Here is a 22,673-nt window from a genome sequence, read left to right on the forward strand (position 1 = left end):
CTATCTACAGGCAGTATCTTGTGGCCGGACCACACTGTTATAGATGGCAGTCGATTTAAGTACACACAAGTGGTGACACTGCACTTAGCACACTCACACGCACTAATAGCAGGATACAGCAGCAGTCAATGGCAGAAACCAAATTACAGGCTCAGATTGGAGTGCTAGCTTTTAAATTGTGAAACATGCAGCACTGGCAGTTTGTTATGTACTGTGCTGGCATTCATCTTAATTGATTTTGGGAAACCACAGAAAAGATAAATCTGGGTGGCTGGACAGGCATTTGAACCCTACTCTTCTCAAGTGCTAATCCGTTGCCTTTGTTGCGGCCACATGTAGTAAGTGTTGCTTTACGCAGTGGAGAATGGCAAAACAGAGGCACGCCGGCAACCGAGGCATTGCGAAATAAGCACGCACAGATAGCCTTGCTGACAGCAGCAGTCTACCAACAGACTGACACAAGGACACACACAGACTGAGCGCCGAGCAAAGCCTGGAGAGTGCTGAGTAAGGGGAAGTGAGGCCAGTACGCTAAGTTATGCTGCAATATACTGCGGGAGTAATAAAAAAAAGCTACCACCGAGGGTAAAAAATGTCCTCCTGCCGGATATAAATAGTGGAGCGCAGGCAGCAATGGACAGAAGCCATTAGGAAGCAGTTCGGATCTGAGGACGGACGCGGTCCATGTCCGAATGTTCAATCTTCGTAGGTGATGATTCCGGAAGTCTGTTCCAGCTCGCAGGAGTCATCCATTTGCCGCCAGATGTCAACTTCAGTTCTGGAGGTCAGCCCGAGTCCGGTCGGCACCGTGGCTGACTGGCTACAGCAAGAACTTCCAGCAGGACAGGCCGCAGCGCGGTCTCGGTCACAGGCGCCGCCAGGGATTGATGCCCGGACTTCACGGCAACCTGGCCCACGGCACGTGATCCGACCGTGACGGGACCTCATGGACATCGCGACTGACAGCTTCCCAGCCGCCGGTGCGGTAGGTGTCGGCAGCTGACCTCAGGGGTACACGGCTCCGTGGGCGTGCCCGTACTGGGGGCGCCGAGCGGCAACGAGTTCATCTCAATCACAGGGCATCCTGGCTACAGCGGAGCACTGTTGGCCTGAGGCTTCGACTGCGATCAGCGGCCCCCTTGTGCGTGATCATGTGTGCATCAGGTGTGCCTGCTTGCGTGAATATGTGTGTGTGTGTTTTTTTTCCTTTCTTTTCTGAAGAATGCTTTGGCCATAAGCTAAGTGTATAACAGTCTTTTTGTTGTGTCTCTCTGCAACTCAATGTGTCATCTTTATATGATGACTAGGAATCTATCCTTTTCATAATTGCTGATATTCCAACCTGGACTTTAAAGTGTATGTATTAAATCTGATTACAGAAAAAGAAATTTAAGACCATAAACTTGTGCCCATTTTAAGATAATTGCTATAAAGTTTGTCTTAATTGCACATAACATGAAATGGTGCACTTGGTACAGGAGGCTGGCTCTGAGCACTATGCAACTTAACTTCTGAGGTCATTAGTCACCTAGAACGTAGAACTACTTAAACCTAACTAACGTAAGGACATCACACACATCCATGCCCGAGGCAGGATTCGAACCTGCGGCCGTAGCAGTCGCTCGGCTCCAGACTGTAGCGCCTAGAACCGCACGGTACAGGAGGAAAATGTACTTTTCATGATGCAGTTGTGATCTGCACGCAGTACGTACAGGCAGGAAATGAGATGTCTGCATTCAATCAATTCACAAAGCTGCATTTTTGTGAAGGAGGTCTGAATAAATAGTCAGTATTGTACTGTATTCATCATTTTCTTAAAATCATGTTACTTTTACTTCATTGGTTACATTAATAATACACGTTTTCTCAAATAAAATACAAGGAACAGTCAGGCAATGAGTAAATAAATTAAGCTCTTATCTTCCCTTGCAGTGATTCAACTCTTCCAGCAACAGTATATCTTCATAAAATTTTTCACTGCCTGCAGAAGACAATGTAGCTTTAGCTAGTTTTTAATTTCCCTTCCTTTCTTGCGCTTTTATTTTTCTTTTTCAGTAATTTACACCACACAGTTTCTTTCTTCCAAGTATGATTTTGTTTGTTGGTTAGTCACTATGGAGACAGTAGACATAAAAAGCAACTTTGCAAGAGTCTTGGAAAAGCGGATATAGAAAAAAGTACTTGCATGAAAGAAGAACACTCAGTGAGACTTAATGAACACTGTGATTAGCAATCAAGTTTTGCTATTATGCAATTTCCATAGAAAAAGTACCACTACGTTGGATATCATTGTCAGCTATACAGTGGGGAAGTCGAGAAGAACGGCACCACAGTCGACAAATATGCACAATTCCATGTCTGCAAACAGTTTGCTCCTCATCTCTGATAATTGGTAAAACACTCGGTATTTTGCTGCTTCTTTGTGAAAAGCAGTCGCAATATATTAGTCAAGTTGCCCTAAGGCTAATAACATCCAGTCAGACTCATTTCATAATTGTAATCATTTCCCTCTGTAGCTAAACGGTAGCATTCACACTTTCTGCGTTGTGGGCCTGCATTTGATTACTGGTGACAGTACCAATTTAAATTTATACACCCATCACTGAAATGAAGTCAAATGAAAATATGTGCATCTGTGAGCCATACGAGATTTATGTATCTATTGAAAACTGATGTGTGAAAGAATATGCTGACAGAAGCGAAATCATTCTAGTAAATATGAGCCCGCAAATGAGCTGTATGAACGTGTGGTAACGAGGTGCTATCAACTTCAGCATGATCATAGTTCACACACTGTAAACTTTTATATTAAGCCCCATCAAACTTTAAGGTTTGTGTGTGGTACATGGACGATAAGGCACAGGTGCGTTTTGCTGCTGATAATGACGCCATCTATTGTACCAGCATGTTCGAAGACGGATAGGTTGAGCACAGTCTGCAACTTGCCCTCCAAGGCCACTTGACTTTAATCTTCTGAATTTTTATGTCTGGGGTAACCTCAGAAATTAAGTGCATATGCCTCCCAATGATACCTTTCAAGAAATGGAGCCATGAATTGTACAATTTTGCAAGATCAATAAGATTATCTGGGAATGACTGAATGAATTTGTAATTCACTCCTGAGATGATGGCACTGTTGCATTCAAATGTGAGGATACCAGCGCAGCTAGGTGAGGACATAATGAAATGTTTACATATCTAATACATTTATACTGACTTGTCACTGAAATCAATGTTGGCTCGTAACCACATATTTGCAATTATATTACAGATGTTTCATTTGTCGATCCATTTTCACTATCAGATGCTTTCACTGTGTTGGTTTTTGTTACTAATTATGATACACTCTGTATTCAAATTTTGCTCTTTGACACCCCTCGTTCCTCCCTCTGCTTGTGCCACTTGGGCCTTAAACTAGTGCTGAATATATGGTGTGCAACAGAGACAGGCAATACTTTGTGTCACCAGTTTGTTCTGTATCCCTTGCATTAGCTTTCTTATGTGTACACCACTATTGAATAGTCTGGCTTTTTGAATTGTTGTCAATACCTTAATCTCTGCCTTGTCCCATAAACTGTGTATAACATTGTAATGACACTAGCTAATGACTTGGTTGTCTTAGTGTTTTTCATATACAATGCCATACAAGCATGCATGCTTAACACCACACAAGAAACTCCTGTGTCAGAAAGAAAGACAGTTATTTCAAGCAGCAAAACTCAGTGGTTGATTGTCAGTAATTGGTGACACGGTTTCTGTCGTGGCGACACTGAATCATGGTCTGTATTTTATGATATGAAGATGGCTGATACCAGCTTAAACTAGTCATTTTATTAGAAACAAATGTGACTGTGCCAGATAGTTAAATTATTTTCCTTCCTGTGGAAACAGTACATTAATTAACATATCATTTCAGAAATATTTTAGTGAACCACACTTCATAGCATAGAACATTCATTGGGAATCATTTTAAAATTTGTACCAATGCAGTTTTATTTTTCATCAGTCTTCTGATTGCTTTGCTGCAGCCTCCCGCTTGCTGCTCTCCTGTTCCAGCCTCTTCATCTCAGAGTAGCACTTGCATCCAATGTCCTCAATTGTTTGTTGGTTGTATTCCAGTCTCTTTTTTTTCTCCAGTGTTTTTACCAACTACAGCTCTCTGAAGTTCCATGGAAGTTATTCCCCAATGTCACAACACATGTCCTAATGTTCTGTCTCTTCTTTCTGTCAATGTTTTCCACATATTTCTCTTCTCACCAAGAGAACTTCATGATTTATTGTCTCCCTGGTCCATCTTGTTTTCAGTAACTTTCTAAAGCAGTTAAAAGAAGCGTTGCTTGATGTGAGCACTTTGTCTGCCAACTGTATACTGTCCTTTGCTGTGAAAGTTGATGTATTCAGAGATATTTTACTATCTAAGACAACATGATGAAACGACCCATTTAGTGAGTGAAAACAATTGTTATTTAAACTGACGTAAGGTAATAATAGGCTGTAATAGCTGCAACATTATCTGTGGTTGATTCTACTTTGTAATTCATCCCAATTATTGTCTTTTAATATTTCTGTTTCTCTCTGGATTTGTGTCCTCATGGTTACTTTTTATGATGAAAATTTATCATGTGTTCTGGGAGAAGTCAACATCACAGTACACATGTAGCCTGTGTCTACTCTTTGTCTTTGCAGAGCACACTGTGGCAGTAAAAGTGATAAAGAAATTGCATATCTCCAGGACTTACTGCAAGAAGCACCATTTGACAGTAGGGGGGACAGCATGAGTATTTATAAATCCACAAAGCAGTATAGTATAACAAAGACGGCACTCTACGAACAACAGAGAACAGTGAAAATTAGAACTTGGCGGTGCACCACAGCGTTGTCACTGAATACAGGAAAAGAATTCTCTAAAAGGTTGAGTTAATGGAAAAATGCAGATTTAGTGTTAGCAGGAAGGAAATGTTTTCACTAGTGGAGCAGTGTGTTGTTGAAAATGAAGTTAAAACTCTTTCAAGAGCAGCAGTCCACAAGAGTGGTTTTTAAATTTTAGGAAAAGAAATGCTTGTCACTGCAAATACCTCAAGTTGACACATCCCTTCTTTATCAGGGAGTACTTCAACCTGCTGCAAAAGCACCTTGTAGATTTTGTACTATGCAACAAATCCCATCAGAAATGTAGATGATTTGTCACAGAAAAAAATTGTTCCTCTTGGTTTAGAAAGATTTGACCCATACCAAAACGAAAATACAGTCTCTCTCAAAAGTAAACATTATGGAATAAGATACTGGAGCAACTGAAATTGTGGCAGATTCATCATAGAAAGCAACTCCAGAACCAAAGGTTCCATATCGTGAACTTCAGTTAGAAACAGTGTGTGAGCCTTATAAGCAGATTAAAGTGAAACAAACAATAGTAATTACAGGACGTGAAGTTATTACCTCATAAGGCTCTTTAAGAAATAATGGCTGTTTAATTTCTACTAAAAACTGATCAATAGTGAAAAAAAATGGACATACAAACAGTTCAGAATTACACAAAACAAGTGATTCCAGAGGTGAAAGTAGTACTTTAGATGTCAATGGCTCAATAGAAGACATTAAAGATTTACGCGATGGATGTGACCAAATTTACCCAGGACTTAATGGTAATTTTTCTAGAACATGGATTTTAATACAAAATTTTGCAAAAAAGTCCAAGACTTTTTATGCCGTGTAGATACTAAGCTTGAAAATATAATGTAATTGGATACATAAAAAATCTAATCATAAGTGGTAGCAGGAAAACCACACATAAAAGTGTTGAAGTTTGCAAGCTTTCACAGCCAGTGGTGGAAGGATTGAAGGAGAAGGAAGAAGAGTGAAGGAAAATGATTAGTGAGGTTTAGGAAACAGTGGGAGTTCACTCAGAACGTTGGGTCAGAGGAGACTTACTAGACAGGATGAGGAGAAAGTCTTTCCTTCTCATCCCATCCAGTAAGTCTCCCCTGACCTGGGGTTCTGGGCAACTCTTCTGAACTTTGCCCATTTCCTAAGCCTCACCAGTCCTTTTCCTTCACCCTTCTTTCTTCCCCTTTATCCCTTCCACCAGAAGAAGGAGCCAATGACTACGAAAGCTTGCAAATTTCACCACTTAGTGAGTAGATTTTTTTATGTATACAGTTACATTATATTTTCAAAAATTGATTATTTTTGTGGATATTAAGGACAACATAACACTGAAATCTGAAATATTGAACATAAATGTAAATAAGAAGATGAGCAGAAAATGTCTTTCTTGTATCATTCACTTGCTACAATACTGCATGAACATTGTATTAAGTCATTGTAAATTGACATTATAGCAATAATATTTATTTTAGCAGTGTTGTGCTTGTGCATCATGAATGGTCATTTTCTGTTAATAATTGCAGCTCGGACTGCCTTTCAACAAGAAGTAATGATACTCTCAAGCAGAGTCAAGAACCATTATATTTAGAAAAAAAGTGGTGGATACTAGGTAAATGGCACCGGGTAGGAAATACCTGAAAACGAGGGAAAGTTTCACATACCTGGGGAGTATTATGCAGGAAGATGGAAGGAATGACAGAGAGATAAATGAACATGCAAGACAGGTTGACAGCTTTGTGAGAAGTGTGGGAGAAATTATATTTCAACAACTAAGTCTCCTAGAAAATGAAGGTGATACATCAAACATATTACATACCAATTCTGTTGTATGATGTAGAAACACTGAAAGTAAAGGAAAGGGAAATGATGTACTGTGCCAGCAAATGAAATTAAGTTTTTGAAAAATTGGATAAGAGTAACAAAAATGAAAAAGATGAGAAATAAAAATGTTCAGAGATAACATATGAGTAACCAGCACAAGAGAAGATCAAGGAAATAGATTAAAGTACCATGGATATATGAAGAAAATGAATAAGAAGAGGGTGCCCAGAAGTGTGAGATTGAAAAGGAGGTCAAGAGACAAAGGGAGGCCAAGAGACTATTGGCTAAAACGACTGCAATGAAGTATTTGGGAGACTGGGGCAGAATAGGAATGGAGAGGGGTTGGAAGACTGGAGAAGATGTAGAGGCTTCTGCTCCAAGCAGACCCTGTCAGTGGTGAGAAACTGCACATGGTGGAGGAGGAGGAGGAGGAGGAGGAGGAGGATGAGGGTGTAGATGTAGCAGCCTCTTGCACCATTGAAAGAGTAGCAGCAGTTACTCTGAAACTTCTGACTGTACTTACCCATTGCATACCACTGAACTTGAAATAGTATTACTTTATGAAGATGGTATCTATTCTTTTGGACATGTCCAAAAGAACACATACCATCTTCATATAGATAAGGCTAACTGGCCAATGATCTTCAGTGCACTCACACTGCCCGAACTCTTACAGAAATCGGTAGATTGACTGCTGCAAATAATGAGTATAGTGGGCAGGGGCACTACAAATGTAGTGTTTGAACAATAAGTTGAGAATGTGGGTCTCACAGGGAGTGTGCCAGAGATAAGTCCCTGCAATCGCATTATCCTCTTTGTCCTCAGTGGCTCAGATGGACAGAGTGTCTGCCATGTAGGCAGGAGATCCCAGGTTCGAGTCCTGGTTGAGGCGCACATTTTCAACTGTCCCGGTTGATATTTATCAATGCCTGTCAGCAGCTAAAGGTTTGGATTTCATTGTAATTTTGTAGTATGACTTTAGGACATAGTTAGTTAACTGCCTTCCATGTTCAATGGAGAAGACGTCATGCCTCTATCAACAGGTAAATTCTAGAAATTTTGTTGATCACAGAAACAAAAATTTTTATTGTTCAAGTAGTACAATTTAGGGTTGTACTTAACCCACTCCAACTCAGTGCATCATTGCTAGGATTTTTTTATTGGCTATTTGTACACTGCTGTTGGTTTTGGACTGACCATTTCTCCCCATATTGTACATATTACTTTCTTTTATTTGATTTCTACCTCACACTTTTTCACAAACAACCTATTTTAAATGGGCAAAAGGTTTTACAACCATGTTTCCATAATTCCTGCAACTGTCAGCAGTTGTTTCTTTGAATATGTAATTTCTTATCTTCTATCTCTACAGATGTAACAACACTGTGCTTGTTGATAAGTTGGAGAGAACTAAAACAGATGTTATGTATGCAAGGAAGCAGAATTCACCATACACTTTATTGGTATGTAAGCAGTTGACTGAGTGTCTTATTTTAATTAATTTACCAACTGATGCTATGTTATGAAAATAAACACTTAGTTCACAGAAATACCCCATGAGGTCATTGTGCAGAGAAAGAAATGGTGTCAAGGACATGGGGTAAATTGGTCATGTATGAAAAGTGTAGAGAGATTGCTTGGAGAAGTGAAGATGGAATATTGGACAATGGAGAATAAATGGAAATCCCAAACAAAGGATAAATGCTGCAGGAAGAAATGGTTGTTAAACACAAAATAGAAAATAAAATAAGAATAATGAAAAAAGCAGGTAGTAACGGTTGAGAGTAAGTTTGTGTTGTTGAGAAAAAGGATCATATGATACCATGCAAAATGTATTCAACATTGAGATAGTAAAATCCTGATGACAATAATACAGGAAAGTGAATTAAATAATGCATGGGAAAGAGATTTAAGTGTAATTTTGTTCAAAAAATTAGCCAAGTGAGTTATAAAAACATTGTACATGTTTTCTCCCATGTATACAGTACAAAGGAGCTTGTGTCACTATAGAGGATTCATTTCATGCTGGTGGTAAGGTTGATGTTGAAATACAGTGCTAGACATTGTGATGGGCTGCTTGTTCAGCCATGTTTTCATTTTGTAATGAAAAATCATCGAGGGCAGAAAATGCAGGAGGATGTATTTGTCAATGATGTTACATGATTTAAATTTGTAACCGATAATTAATTCGCAGCTATGGAAGATGTATCATTGTGACAACAAGAGAGCAGATAGTATTCAAAGATTCTCTAGTACAACACCATTTTAATATTTTTGTAATTTCTATTGAAGTTATTCAGATAGAGTATGGAAGATTGTGCTGTATAATAGTTTCTGTTACAGTGTAAAAAAAAAGTCAGTCAATATAAAACAGTGTATAACAGAATAATGTTTGCCTCCTGCACAAAATGGGATCTTTTTCACTGTGTCATTGAGTCAAATGATAATTAAGCAGGCAGTAAAAATTGACTGGATGTGTCATAAATGCATACAAGTAAGTGAAAAACAGGTATGCTTAGTAAATATGGCAAATAAGAATGTTTTCTTTAGTGATCCATGCCTTTATAACAAGGGAATCAAACTGTATGAGTTCTCACCAATATGAGATGATACCAACATTTTACAGACTGAATATTAGACACTATATCAACAGAAGAGAGAGTGAGAATGCAGTCTTTTGAAGAGCCACCAGAAGATATGCAGTTTTTCACAATTTTCTTATTGATTTCTTTCACTACATTTACGCTTTATTATCTCAGTGTGTAAATCTATAAAATAGAGGAAGCTTGCAGAGGAAAGCCGAAGTTTTGTCAACAGGTTAGCACAACGAGAAGTACTTCCGATTACAAAATTTGCTCATTTGAGCTTTTAAGCCATCAGATGCCACCAGCATACATCAACAACTGAGTGTTGCATTAATCTCTGTGATTCTGTAGGTTGATCACCTGTCACATTTCCCTCTTTTGCAATTACATGATAATTCTCATCTAGTGCCACAATACTCAAATTAGGATAAGGGCTAAAACTAAACACAAAATTCAAAGCATTAACAGCATTTATTTTATACATGAGGAACAGTTATAAAGGGAAAGCAATGCAATTTTGTTTCTTAAAAAAGAATTGTTCCATGTTATGATCACATCATTATATAACTGATGCCTAGCTTCATTCATATTTTCAGAAATCAGTAACAGAAAAAAAATATTTTAACATAATGTGTGTAACATTCCATGCATTCTGCATTTACATTTTTAATTTTTTGTTTAACCATTAGTTAAAATCCAAGGAAGATTAAACATCTATCCATTTCATCATATCGCACTATTGTCATGCTATCACTGGATATAACAGTGGACAAAGACAATATAATATTGAGATAAATTTATGAACCTGGCTCTTTGTGGAGCTACTGCATTAGATGTTACTGCTACACAAGTTCTTTAGTACAATTATGTAGCAGTACAAATTATTGTAAACAACATATAAACGACAACAGTGTTAGCAATAATCTGCCATTTGTTAGATACTCTCTATAAAAAATAAAATTATTGGTGTTAACATTTAATAGTAGTTCCACATTTTCCTAGTGAAACAATTTAATCATCATCTCTAAGGCAACTTCATTTGTGTGGTTTATAAACCCAGCATACTTTTTAATGATCAGAACCATGCAACATAAATTTCCAAAGCCAGTTTTATGCTCTCATTTCAAATCCATCATTCAGCCAAACATACCAGAACAACAACAAACAACATGACAAAGAAACTAAAAAGAATTATAGCTTGTACTGTTCCAGAAATGTGAAATTATTTGTCATCCACAGCAAAAATAAATTGATTGAGGGAAAAACCCACTAAATTATATACTTACATTTAAAAATACATTCCTATTTAAACAATATAAAAACATCTCATATTTGTGGAATTTTATGGAAACAAATGAGTGTTATTTACAACTAGACTCATGTTAGTGTAAGTATACTTTATGCACCAACTCAGATGTTATTTACAAGTACTAGCATTTACAATTACTGTATGCTAAGCAGGGTAAAGTAACGATAAATATTGTAACAGCTTTCTATTATAAGATATATTGCATTAAATACATATCTATATGTATGTTTGGCAAGAAGTTCTCTTAAGCTGCAACTCATCTACAATATTTTAATTTCATGTTCACAAATGAGGTCACTCATATTTTTAATCATAAAACAACTTTCTTAAAATTGGTAGTATATGTATATACATATTAACAGATTATACACATGCTTAAATAATCTACCAAAAACATTTTATGTTTTCTTCACTGATATGTTGTATAAAATATGGTGTTCAAATGCCACGTGAAGTAAGATGCACTATTAATATAGAAATTTTCCTTTGTGTTGCGTTGTTGAGTTTTTCATTGTCAGATAATCATGTTTTTTGGTTACATTTCACTGTTTCTAAATTGATAAATTATGTTAAACTTGTTATGCTTTTAAAAGTGTGAAAAAGTCCTGAAAACACTCTGATTGAGAAGCAAGACGTGATACTCTTTGTGTATTGCAGATCTGTTTCACTACTTCCTACTGATGCAGCATCTTAAATCCTACATAGTTCTGGAAATGTCACTGTTTCTTTTACTCTTCCAGTATCATTTCACTTTAGTCTGTTTCAAGTAATAGGACAGTAGGATCAGTGTGTTCAGTGCAAAGTTTCCAAACTTCAGGCGTATGAATCCACAGCATCTGAGCACATGATTATGTTGAACTCTTTCTTCAGTTCTTTACATAAAATCAAAAATACATTCTGTTCAAACTGATCACACAATATTAGCTTTCATATTTCCACAATTCATCATTACTTTTGACACAAAGTTAACGATAGCAGATGCTGGTTGTTCTGGTTCCAGTTCAGCAAAAATGTGGCACTGATTATCTGTTTTACTTGCTTGTTTACGTGCCACAAACCCAAAACATCGACTGCAACAAGGAAAACAAGAAATATATTAAGAAACATGTTTTACAAAGATCTTAATACAGTTTCTGTAATTTATTTTGTATTATTCTGTGGTTTTAAAATACTACTACAATCAGTATCATGACAAATACATGAACATTTTGCAAGACATAATAGCATGCCATTTCTAATTTATTCCTGAGGAAATTTTAGAAAACATTGGTAAAACACTACTTTAACATTACTGTTCTTCATATTCCTGGCTCTACAGACTATTTTTATACCAACAATCTTACGTAAACCATATAGTTGCCTCCTTACACCTTCCATAATTGTAAGTACATATGATGATGGACTATGTGGTTTCCATACACTCATATAATGTACAGACATTCACCGATACATGCTTGTAAAATGATTTCGGGTCAAAACCATAAATGTTTGTTCATTAGATGTTTGACCAAATTAAGGGAACAATAAATATGTGACACTTAAATCTTTCATGAGTGACACTAATAAACAGATGAAAGAGTGAATACTAGACAAATTCCAAGCTCTGATGGAATTCCTATCATTTACTATACAGAATTTCAGCTGAGTTCACCCCTCATTTAACCATAATATACAACAGATCACTTAGACAACAAAAGTTCATGGGAAGTGAGAATGCTACTGCAAGACCACGAGCTGCAGACATCTATTTTGTACGAGCTGTAAATAAATAGTTGCCACTATTAAAATTCCAACCCTTGTATTTTTGATATCATATTTCCAGTTTCTTGACAATGATTTGCACTCCTTTGTTATGTTTTAGTTTAATCTCTTATTGCTTATCTCCATTATATTCCTTTTTTAATTTTATTTATTTTTGTTTTATCTATCAGTTTCCTTAAATTTTTGTCTGCTGCATTTCTTCACCTCATATGTCTTATTTTTAGCACTATTCATTAAACAACTAATTATGTGACTTCTGAAGAGATTTTTAATTTAACATATATATTTTGTTTATTTCCCATTAATAATTTATCTGTGAACCTGATTTACAACCTGATCTACAAGCTTTTCTGATCTCCCACTTCTTTTCCCTTCCTTCCATTTCCTCTCAGCTTCCGAAGAGCAGGTCTGCATAACTGGAGCCTTTCAAGTGCTTGTTATATAAATATTGTTACCAAAAAACAGTTTTCTTAAAGTTTTAAGAAACTGTTATGGTTTTCCTCTTTGGTGGATTCTGTACGTTTTACATGGATCACAAAATTTTGCAGTCTGAAAGGCACATTTATGGAGCACAAATTTTTATATACAGTACCATATGAAACAATTATTTCAAGAGTTTTCTGACAGTAGTTGTGTTTCATATGTATATTATCATATTTGAGCTATCACATTGTAACTATAGTCTCTAATACCCAAGAAAGCTTCTGAGAGGGACATAAAATTTGGTCTGTATGCACAAGATCCTGAAGATGAAAAATAATAAGTTAAATGACATTTAGACGTAACACAAAATTAAAAGATATTCTGGACACACTTTATAAAACAGATTTTTCATTATGGACAATTTGTTATTCTTGGATGCAGTACAAGAAAACTAGTGTATATATGCACCATATTTAGCACTTTTACTTACTTGGAGCTAATGGGCATGCCTGTCTCCTCATTCTTTTGACTCCATCGGTGGTCATCAGGATCCAAGCCACAGTACGAGATAGTATTTACTGGGTAATGTCTCCTGAAGAACAACTGCCTCTTGTTATCTGTCAGTGTAATTCCTTGACCAGAAACTTTAAAATGCACAACTGTTGCCAGTGGCAGAGGCTGCATTGTGAAAAGTTGTTGTACTGTCTTTTTGATTGCTTGAGGGCCTGTTAGTGATTCTGTATCCATCGAAAACAGGTACAGTACATTGCAAGCTGGAAAAAAAAATGTAAGTACGTAATAAGGAGACCATTCAGAAGAAAGTTACTTATGAAGAATTTTAATGGATGGAAGAGAATGTTAAGAGAAATGAACAATAGTGACAACCTAAAAGTTTGTACTTGAATAGGACTCAAACAAAGGCCCTTGCCATATACCAGCAGGTCACTTCTAACTGTAACCAAGCATGCTTTGTGGATGGACTCAAAACTTACACTTCATACTAGTTGCTATCCACATCCTTTAAAGTCTACAAAGACTCTCCTGCTGTGTCCTGTGACATGCTACAGTGACAGTTCCATAGCAGGAGATCCTCTTTGGAGTTTAGAACAATTGGAGGGCAACTAGTCACAAGCTGAAGCTTTGAATTCATCTGTGAGGTGTGCTCCTGGTACAACTGGTATCACAGCCCAAAAAATGCAGGTGCCCAAGTTCAAATCCTGATCTGCGCAAAATTTTTTTGGTCACAGATGTTCATCACAGCTTATACTATGTTTAGGTTCATAACTTTCATAGGACTGTCATATCTGTAAAAGTATGTTTACTGCCTTCATGTGTGTGTGTATGTGGGGGCGGTGGGGGGGAGCACTTTTTCTCCTAAGCTTTTATGTCTACTTTTGCTGAAATTATAGGAGTTCATGGAATTCTGTTAAAACTCTTCATGATAACATTCAGTTGCAACAATTAAGCTCCCTGTAATTTAATGGGAGGACTGGAACTATACAGTGTTTTAATAATGAAGTACAAACTTTTATAAAACTCCTGTCAGGTTTCCTGGCAATGAGAAGTGAGGATCTACAAAAAAATCATCTTATGTTGGTAATTAGAATAAAAAGATCAAATTGGGCTATCAATTACATTGGTGCAATTTAGCCATCATGCAGGCCAAGCTGCAACTTCCAGCAAACAAAAGGTCAAAATATAATAACTAGATCACTGGGTATCTTGCTGTTTTTTTCACAATCCACAATGTCCTGTTTCTCTGTGTATGGGTTTGTCAAAATTGAATCTCTATATTAGTTCTTTGGTCATACCGCAGTATATCTGGAAATGCTTATCGCCATTTTATACTTTGCAACTTTGTTGTCATCTCAATACCATGCAATCTAATTTTCTCCTTCTGACAGTGAATTTAATAGTTTTCTCTGTGTAAAATTTTTTTATCTTTGGTCTTTATTTATTTCAGGACCTGTATGTATTTTGCATTGTATTATCCTTGCTAAATTTTCAAATCCTCTATTGTCTATGTAGAATATTGTTTTCCATGAGTAATTAATTCCCTGAAATTGACCACTCAATCTGTTTAACACCAAGTTTTGAAAAATTTGTTAATATAGATGCTGTACCATATTAAGTGTGATTTCTGTTGTATTTTTCATTACATTGCATCATGAGCAAACAAAATATGGAGGTATTATAGCAACTCTTTATTTATGTGGCACATACAGAACAAGTGCTAACTGTAAATATTTTGTTAAGCATTTATTTCCTAGGTGCAAATCTGTGGAAGCTGGATAATTTTGGGCTGCTAGTGTTTAATCTCTGGCTGTTGCCAACTTCAGTGATCGAACTAAGAATGTCCAGTAGAGCTGTTTTAATTTCATATTGTTTTGGAGAATTGATATGTAATGTGTAAGAATGTGTTCTGTAGTGATCTGCACAGATTCCACAAATGAGCCGGGCATGCAGTTGTAAGGTATGTCACAGAAGATGGCAGATGCTAGAACCGATACAGGCTGCCACTCGTGGATGCACACGCAGCATCTCCTCTGTGCAATGTGCATTTTGGCCACCATGCTTGAATTCTACCAGTTCAAGAAGCACCCCTGTCAGTCTTATCATGCTTGGGTCACAACTTTCCATGACCTTAGTCACAAGTGCCATTTTGTCACAGCCAAGTGAAAAAGACTGTATGTGGATGTCATGGTCTGCTCTGACCCAGATACAGAAGTCCAGCAATGAGTCCTCCAATTAGAAAACCCCTCCCTTGAAGAGGTTTTGTTAACTTCCCAATCATATGAGGTCTCAAATGCCCCTGGTAAGCAGCTGGAAACCTGGTGCAGTGTCACAGCAGTACACGGCATCCTGCTGTGTCCACTGCATTTTGAGAGGACGATGTAGTAGCAGTGCAAGCCAGCCGATCTAGTGGCTTCCACATAATGCATTAACAGCATTACAGCTACCTCTCTCAGCTGCTGTTGTGTGCATCTTGTTACTTCAAACATGAAGATCAAGAATCTCCCCTGGGCCATCTGTCTTAAGTGCCGAAAAAAAAAAAAGCCATACGGCAGTAGGTGCCACTCAACTGCACAGAATGCAGCATCGGTGAACATGGATATGGATATCCAGGAAGTGTCATCATCAGGGCCAGTTTCTGATGAGGAATCTTACAAGCTTTTTATTGAAGTTTTGGTTCTCTTGCAACTGGCGTGCCTGCAGGTAGAGGTAGACGCGAGCACACCGTCCTTGCTTAGTGTCCAAACATATTCAGACCTCGTCTGCTGTTGCCGGTAAATGTTAGGGATATAATAATCCCCTTGCTTGGCCAGTTCATGATTGACGTTACCTATAGATCAGTGACTTGTCCTATTACTTTTATTGTCATTCACAATGCTAGTTCAGCAAAGCTTTTTGGGTTTGATACCTTCAGGCTTTCGGCTTTTCAATCAGGGACTCCATACAGTTGGTATCTGCCAAGGTCCTCTGTCAGTCACTGGAATCTCTGTGCTCAGAATTTCAGGACATCTTTGTGGAAGGCCTGGGAAGTGCCACCAACTTTCAATCCTACAATACCTCGAAGCAGTCAGCTCGTCCTACATTTTTTTGTGCTAGGCAGATTCCTGTAGCCGTACGTTCCCAAGTCAAGGCACAGTTGGGCCACACTCCTTGTCATCATGAAGAAACCCTGTGGTAAATTGTGAATCTGCTTTGATTTTTAGGATCACCATGAATTTCCAGCCCTCGGTCAACACATACCCATTGCCACACTTGAACGAACTGTTTGCATGCTTAGCAGGAGGTCAGTTCTTCTCCAGACTTAATCTTTCTGAAGTGTACCACCAGTAACCCATGGATGAGGAGTCCAAATGTATCATTGTTCTTAAAACACCTTTTGGTTTGTATCAATACAAACAGCTGGTGTTTGGGGTGGCAAGTGCCCCACAATTTTTCCAATGCTATCTGAAACAAATCATGTCCACTACTGCGCAATGTTTCACCAACCTGGATGTCATGTTCATTACTGGGTGTACTATGAGTGACCACCTACACAATTTTTGGACCCTTTTTAAAAAACTCTGGGCCAAGGATTTGTATCATAATCTGCAGAAGTCAAAATTTTTCCAACCATCTCCTGAGTATGTGGGCCACACCATTTTGCAGCAGGGTGCCCAGCTCATGTAGAGTTTTGTCAGGACCATTATGGATCTGTTGCATCCCTCATCATTGCAAGAAATGCAGGCTTCCTTGGGTAAAACTGCCTATTATCCCAGTTAATTCCTTAGGTGCCTACCTTCACACACCCTCTCTACCTCCTTCTCTGCAGGTGTGTTTCTTTTGTGTGGTATCACTGTGTGACCAGGCTTTCACCATGCTATGAGAATGCCTCAGTACAGCACTGTGTCTAGCTACTTTTGATCCCAACAAACCATTGGTTTTGGCTATGGAAACCTTGCAGTACAGCATGGGAGCAGTTCTTGCCCATCAGAATGCAGATGGCTCAGAGCAGCCACTGGTGTTTGCATCGAAAACCCTCAGTCCACCATGGGTCCACTGCTGTCAGGTTGAGGAGGAGGCTGTGGCCATTGTCTGTGTACGTCCCAACATGTTCCATTATTATTAAATGGAGCAGCCATTAGTGTCTGCATCCAAGATTCTCAGTGCAGCATGCGTCCACTGCTCGCAGATTGAGAAAGAGGCTCTGGCCATTGTCTGTGCAGGTCACAACATGTTACATTATTAAAAATGTTGGCCAGGCAAATTCAGTTTCAATAGAAGAAACCTTTGGGTACATGTTACCTCTGTATCTCACTTCTACTTTCATCAATGCTCTTTGTAAAGCACATATACAGTGTCTGCACTGAGTTGCGAAATGACAGTTTTCCTGCTCCATATCCCTTCTCTTACCGTGACAGTCTATATGTTGAATGAAGCCAGCTTCCTTTGCTTCCTGTTCATCTTTCTGTAAGTTCTCAACAAAAATTTACAGACAATACCAGTAGCTTCAGCTAGCTAACTGTAGTAAGTATAACTGCTTTTGTTTATATGGTCATATTTTTAATTATATATTATCATAAAATTACTGAACTATCAGTTTAATAAGTCACAGCTGCAAAATACTGACGCTAATTCTTTATAGACAACTGGAAAAACTGGTAGAAGCCGACCTCGGGGAAGATCAGTTTGGATTCTGTAGAAATATTGGAACAAGTGAGGCAATACTGACGCTATGACTTATTTTAGAAAATAGATTAAGGAAAGGCAAACCTTTATTTCTAGCATTTGTAGACTTAGAAAAAGCTTTTGACAATGTTGACTGGAATAGTCTCTTTCAAATTCTGAAGGTGGCAGGGGTAAAATACAGGGAGCAAAAGGCTATTTACAATTTGTACAGAAACCAGATGGCAGTTATAAGAGTTGAGGGACATGAAAGGGAAGCAGTGGTTGGGAAGGAAGTGAGACAGGGTTGTAGCCTATCCCCAATGTTATTCAATCTGTATATTAAGCAAGCAGTAAAGGAAACAAAAGAAAAGTTCGGAGTAGGTATTAAAATCCACGGAGAAGAAATAAAAACTTTGAGGTTCGCCACTGACATTGTAATTCTGACAGAGACAGCAAAGGACTTGGAAGAGCAGCTGAACGGAATGGACAGGGTCTTGAAAGGAGGATATAAGATGAACATCAACAAAAGCAAAACGAGGATAATGGAATGTAGTCAAATTAAGTCAGGCAATGATGAGGGAATTAGATTAGGAAATGAGACACTTAAAGTAGTAAAGGAGTTTTGCTGTTTGGGGAGCAAAATAACTGATGATGGTCGAAGTAGAGAGGATATAAAATGTAGAATGGCAATGCCAAGGAAAGTGTTTCTGAAGAAGAGAAATTTGTTAATATCGAGTATAGATCTAAGTGTCAGGAAGTCGTTTCTTAAAGTATTGGTTTGGAGTGTAGCCATGTATGGAAGTGAAACGTGGATGATAAATAGTTTGGACAAGAAGAGAATAGAAGCTTTCGAAATGTGGTGCTACAGAAGAATGCTGAAGATTAGATGGGAAGATCATATAACTAATGAGGAGGTTTTGAACAGAATTGGGGAGGAGTTTGTGGCACAACTTGACTAGAAGAAGGGATTGGTTGGTAGGACATGTTCTGAGGCATCAAGGGATCACCAATTTAGTATTGGAGGGCAGTGTGGATGGTAAAAATTATAGAGGGAGACCAAGAGAGGAATACACTAAACAGATTCAGAAGGATGTAGGTTGCAATAAGTACTGGGAGATGAAGAAGCTTGCACAGGATAGAGTAGCATGGAGAGCTGCATCAAACCAGTCGCAGGACTGAAGACCACAACAACAACAACAACATTATCATAAGATGCACATATTGAATTTGTATTGTGCATGAATTGCACGGTATGTAAACAAATTGTTTTATGTACTTCCTCACTGAAAAAAAGGATTTTATATTCTATTCTTACCTGCACCCTGTGCTAAAAGTAGTTGTGCATTGCTAACTGCTCCAGGACTCTCAGCAGTAAGTCTTGAGCCATCACCCTCTGGCAACAACAGACGGCATGGTAAAGCCATAGGCATGAGAGAGTGCTGGTAAACCAGTGCTGAAAGTGAACCTGAAAAAATGCAGTAGTTTCATAAGTCTACCAAAGTTTTCATGTAGAGCTTGCATTTGATATTAGACACACATATAAGTGAAGAAAATTCTATGTAGTACATTTAATAGGCAGTTATAAAATTAGTAAATGGAATTAACTGCCTATGTAGAGGGTATGAGGATGTGTCAGAAAAAAATGAAATTCACTGAAGGAACTTGGTACAAGATTGTATACCATAAGATTAAAGGGCAAAAGTGGGAAGGCCATAAAAGAATGTATATATGGATATGATACACTTGGTGAGACAGTGACCCTGTTGTCACAGCTAAATAACTGATAGTAAGTAATTTTCTAATAAGATTCCTATTTAAAAAGGGGAGTATTCAACCGCTTAGTTACCAATCACAATGAAGACCCCTATGAGACAGGTGATGCTATCAAAGTCATATTCCCTAGATTCTCCCAAATTGTTGTTAGTGTCTACTTTGATTTAATTACACTCTGAGAATCAGAAGTCAAGATATAAAACTCTCGAGTGACACTCCACTGAAGGCAGTGCAAAAGTCTCGAAATATGCAGCCAAAACTTTAAAATGTTACTGGAGTTTATATTAATTATCCTCAGAAAGCTTTTCTTCCACCTTTATTTTTTTCTCCAAGATTTATGTTTATCTTTGCAATTTTGCATCTAAAGCAAATGATGTGGGCAACTTAATATATCTAACAGAAGAGCTGGTGTGATGCGCCTAGATCATGAACATCTGAAGCAGCTGACTTATTCATGGAGTTGCGAAAGACAATATCCAAAGCTGTTATGGAAAGAAAAAATTCCTTGCAAAACTGTGTTCCCTATGAAGACAATAATGATGAAATGATGTGGGGAAAACCATCATTATTGCCATTGGGGCATCATAACAGTAGAGAACAATTATAAACCTAATAACAGATACATTAATTAGTATCTGAGTGCACATATATAACTGAGTTAGGCTGTTTGCATTATCCATTCCTAGGCCATTCATCATCATTCAGACTTTGAGGTCTCTCCCCATGTAACACCTCTGTTCCAACCCTATCTTGAATATAACAGTAGAACCTAGGTCCATAAGTGTAGTGGAACTTAGGTCCCTAAGTGTATAATATTTAATGACTAAACCATCATCATCTTCACATGTTCTTTAACATAGACAGTACCTTGTGAACACATTAAATAATGACACAACAGTAAGACCTATGCAAATGTGAGTCTGCATGGCTTATGTGACTATTGCCAAAAAGATAGTATCACACAGAACGCAGGGTGCCTGTAGCAGATTTCCAACTTTGTAGTTGTTGGTGCCACCTGATTTCATCAAAAAATGTAACTGACATTCCACTATAGAAATAGTGCTTAAATTAAAATATGGTATAATACATCTCAAACTCACTGAAAACAGGTTCATTGCTACATCCTTTGAGCCTCACTCCACGAGATGTTGGTTCAATGAGGAAGTGTCGCACCAATTCACTAGCAGGATCACTTGATGAGGAACTCTTTCCTTGTACATTCGGTGGAGGTGTAGCAACTTTCAAAGCCAGTCCAAAGGCACCAGGGAATGAATTGGAATCACGTACAACAAAAGTTCCTGGCGGCTGGTCTTTCAACATGTTAATAGCTGAAAACAGAGGAACAGTGAACTCAAGTATTGCAGTAGTGATAGTGAAAATTTTAAATTATTTGCACTACTATGTGGTATATAGACTAGTTATAACTTGGTGTTTCTTACCTTCTTCCCTGGAGATGGTAGGTTTGTACCAAAAACGTGATGTATCTCTGACAAATTTAACATGTGCTGGAGATACATCCTGTGGTGGTTCACTGTTTGAATGCAGTGATGATCTCCTTGAATGGCCATAATAAACAGTGGGTGAAGACTGGCCAGTGCTTCCATTAAGAACAGCAGAATTCTGTGGATCAGAATTGTAATATTACTACTGACTAGGTTAAGTTAAAGGACATACTCCAAAATATTGAGTCAGATAATGTGACTGTGTACTTTGATCTATTTGTAAATCAATTTACCTACGTGCCTCAGTTTACCTACATGCAATACAACAGTTCTGAGTGCCAGAGAAGAATATATAGAGTGTGGGGAAGAATTCCAAATACTGGCTCATATATGAATCTAGTGTGCCTCCTCTTTAGTCAGGTACAACAGAGCAAAAAACTCTAAATTTCAAAATTGTTCTATAAATTAAATTGAATAAATGTAAAACTACAGCCTCAAAACAAAGCTCCCTCTCTCACTATTACTAAAGATCTTCATACTTACTTTTGGGCTCTGCTGCAGGTAGCCATCAGAGACAAATCCAGATGAATGTGGTGTTGTTTGATAAGCATTGATTATGCGACTGCTGCTGCTCACACCACTGCTGGAATTACTTATCATGCTGATGTTCTGCTGGTGCACTGTCTGTGAATGGTCAGACACTGGCGAAGGAGAACGGTCCTTGCTAGAAGGGCAGAAGTAAGGAGAATTATAAGTGAACCCAATGAAGCTCCTCATTTGCAACTGAGTGCTGACTCATTTGAAAGGTCAGTAATATGTTAGGCAAAGTCCTTTGTTTGCTCAAACATCCACATATTTTAAAGCGTTATAACTAATCTGCATTCCAACAGGACATCATCCAATTACATGTTAGTTAGCTGCAGTGAAATAATCTGCATTTATACTGACATTGAACAATCAATTTCAGAAATCATTGCAAGAAAGAAAGAGAATAAAATATGCAACACAACTATAAAGCAACCAATAATACAACAGATATCATAGTTAGAAAGTCTTGTGCTCTGTTCTTTTACAGATGAATTATGCATTATTTATTCATTGGGGCCAACCCAGAGATTACACCTTGATGCGTCTGTCAGTGAGATTTGCTATCATTTTTCAGAAGAGATGTATGGTGAAAGCATCTTTAGGTCTGATTTCTAATGTTTGCAGGAGCTCTTTGGTGCTAGTAAATGAAGGAATTACATATTTGGGTATTGTGTTGAAAAAGTGAAATATCATTTTATTCAGCCTGTCTCTAGGTACTAATATGACATGGCTATAAAATTTTACCTGTCTTTTGTGAACAATTTCTGTGACTTTTTCTACTTTGTTATAAATGTCTTTGATGGATACTTCTAATGACTGCCATTCATGTAATTGTATCCCAGAATTTCCGTAATCATTTTACAGACTTTCATGTTCAGCTCTCCAAGGAGTATTGCCACGCAGGACCATATTTTTGTCAGCAAACAAATT

At 37.8% G+C, this 22,673-nt stretch overlaps 1 protein-coding gene across 1 annotated transcript in view; it reads right to left on the reverse strand.

Moving 5' to 3' along the window:
• Positions 1–9,068: 9,068 nt before the first annotated feature.
• The window catches only part of LOC126191055 (tensin-1), a 144,019-nt gene continuing 130,414 nt past the window's right edge, over positions 9,069–22,673 (reverse strand). The window contains exons 7-12 of the mRNA XM_049931767.1: positions 21,699–21,879; positions 21,153–21,333; positions 20,814–21,041; positions 19,256–19,405; positions 13,274–13,556; positions 9,069–11,669 (exon numbers count right to left, since the gene is read on the reverse strand). Of these exons, the coding sequence (XP_049787724.1) occupies positions 11,510–11,669; positions 13,274–13,556; positions 19,256–19,405; positions 20,814–21,041; positions 21,153–21,333; positions 21,699–21,879 (1,183 nt within the window). The 3' untranslated portion in view covers positions 9,069–11,509. The remainder of the gene's footprint in view (positions 11,670–13,273; positions 13,557–19,255; positions 19,406–20,813; positions 21,042–21,152; positions 21,334–21,698; positions 21,880–22,673) is intronic.

The sequence above is a fragment of the Schistocerca cancellata genome, chromosome 6 (genome assembly GCF_023864275.1).
Source record: "Schistocerca cancellata isolate TAMUIC-IGC-003103 chromosome 6, iqSchCanc2.1, whole genome shotgun sequence".
NCBI classification, from domain to species: Eukaryota; Metazoa; Arthropoda; class Insecta; order Orthoptera; family Acrididae; genus Schistocerca; species Schistocerca cancellata.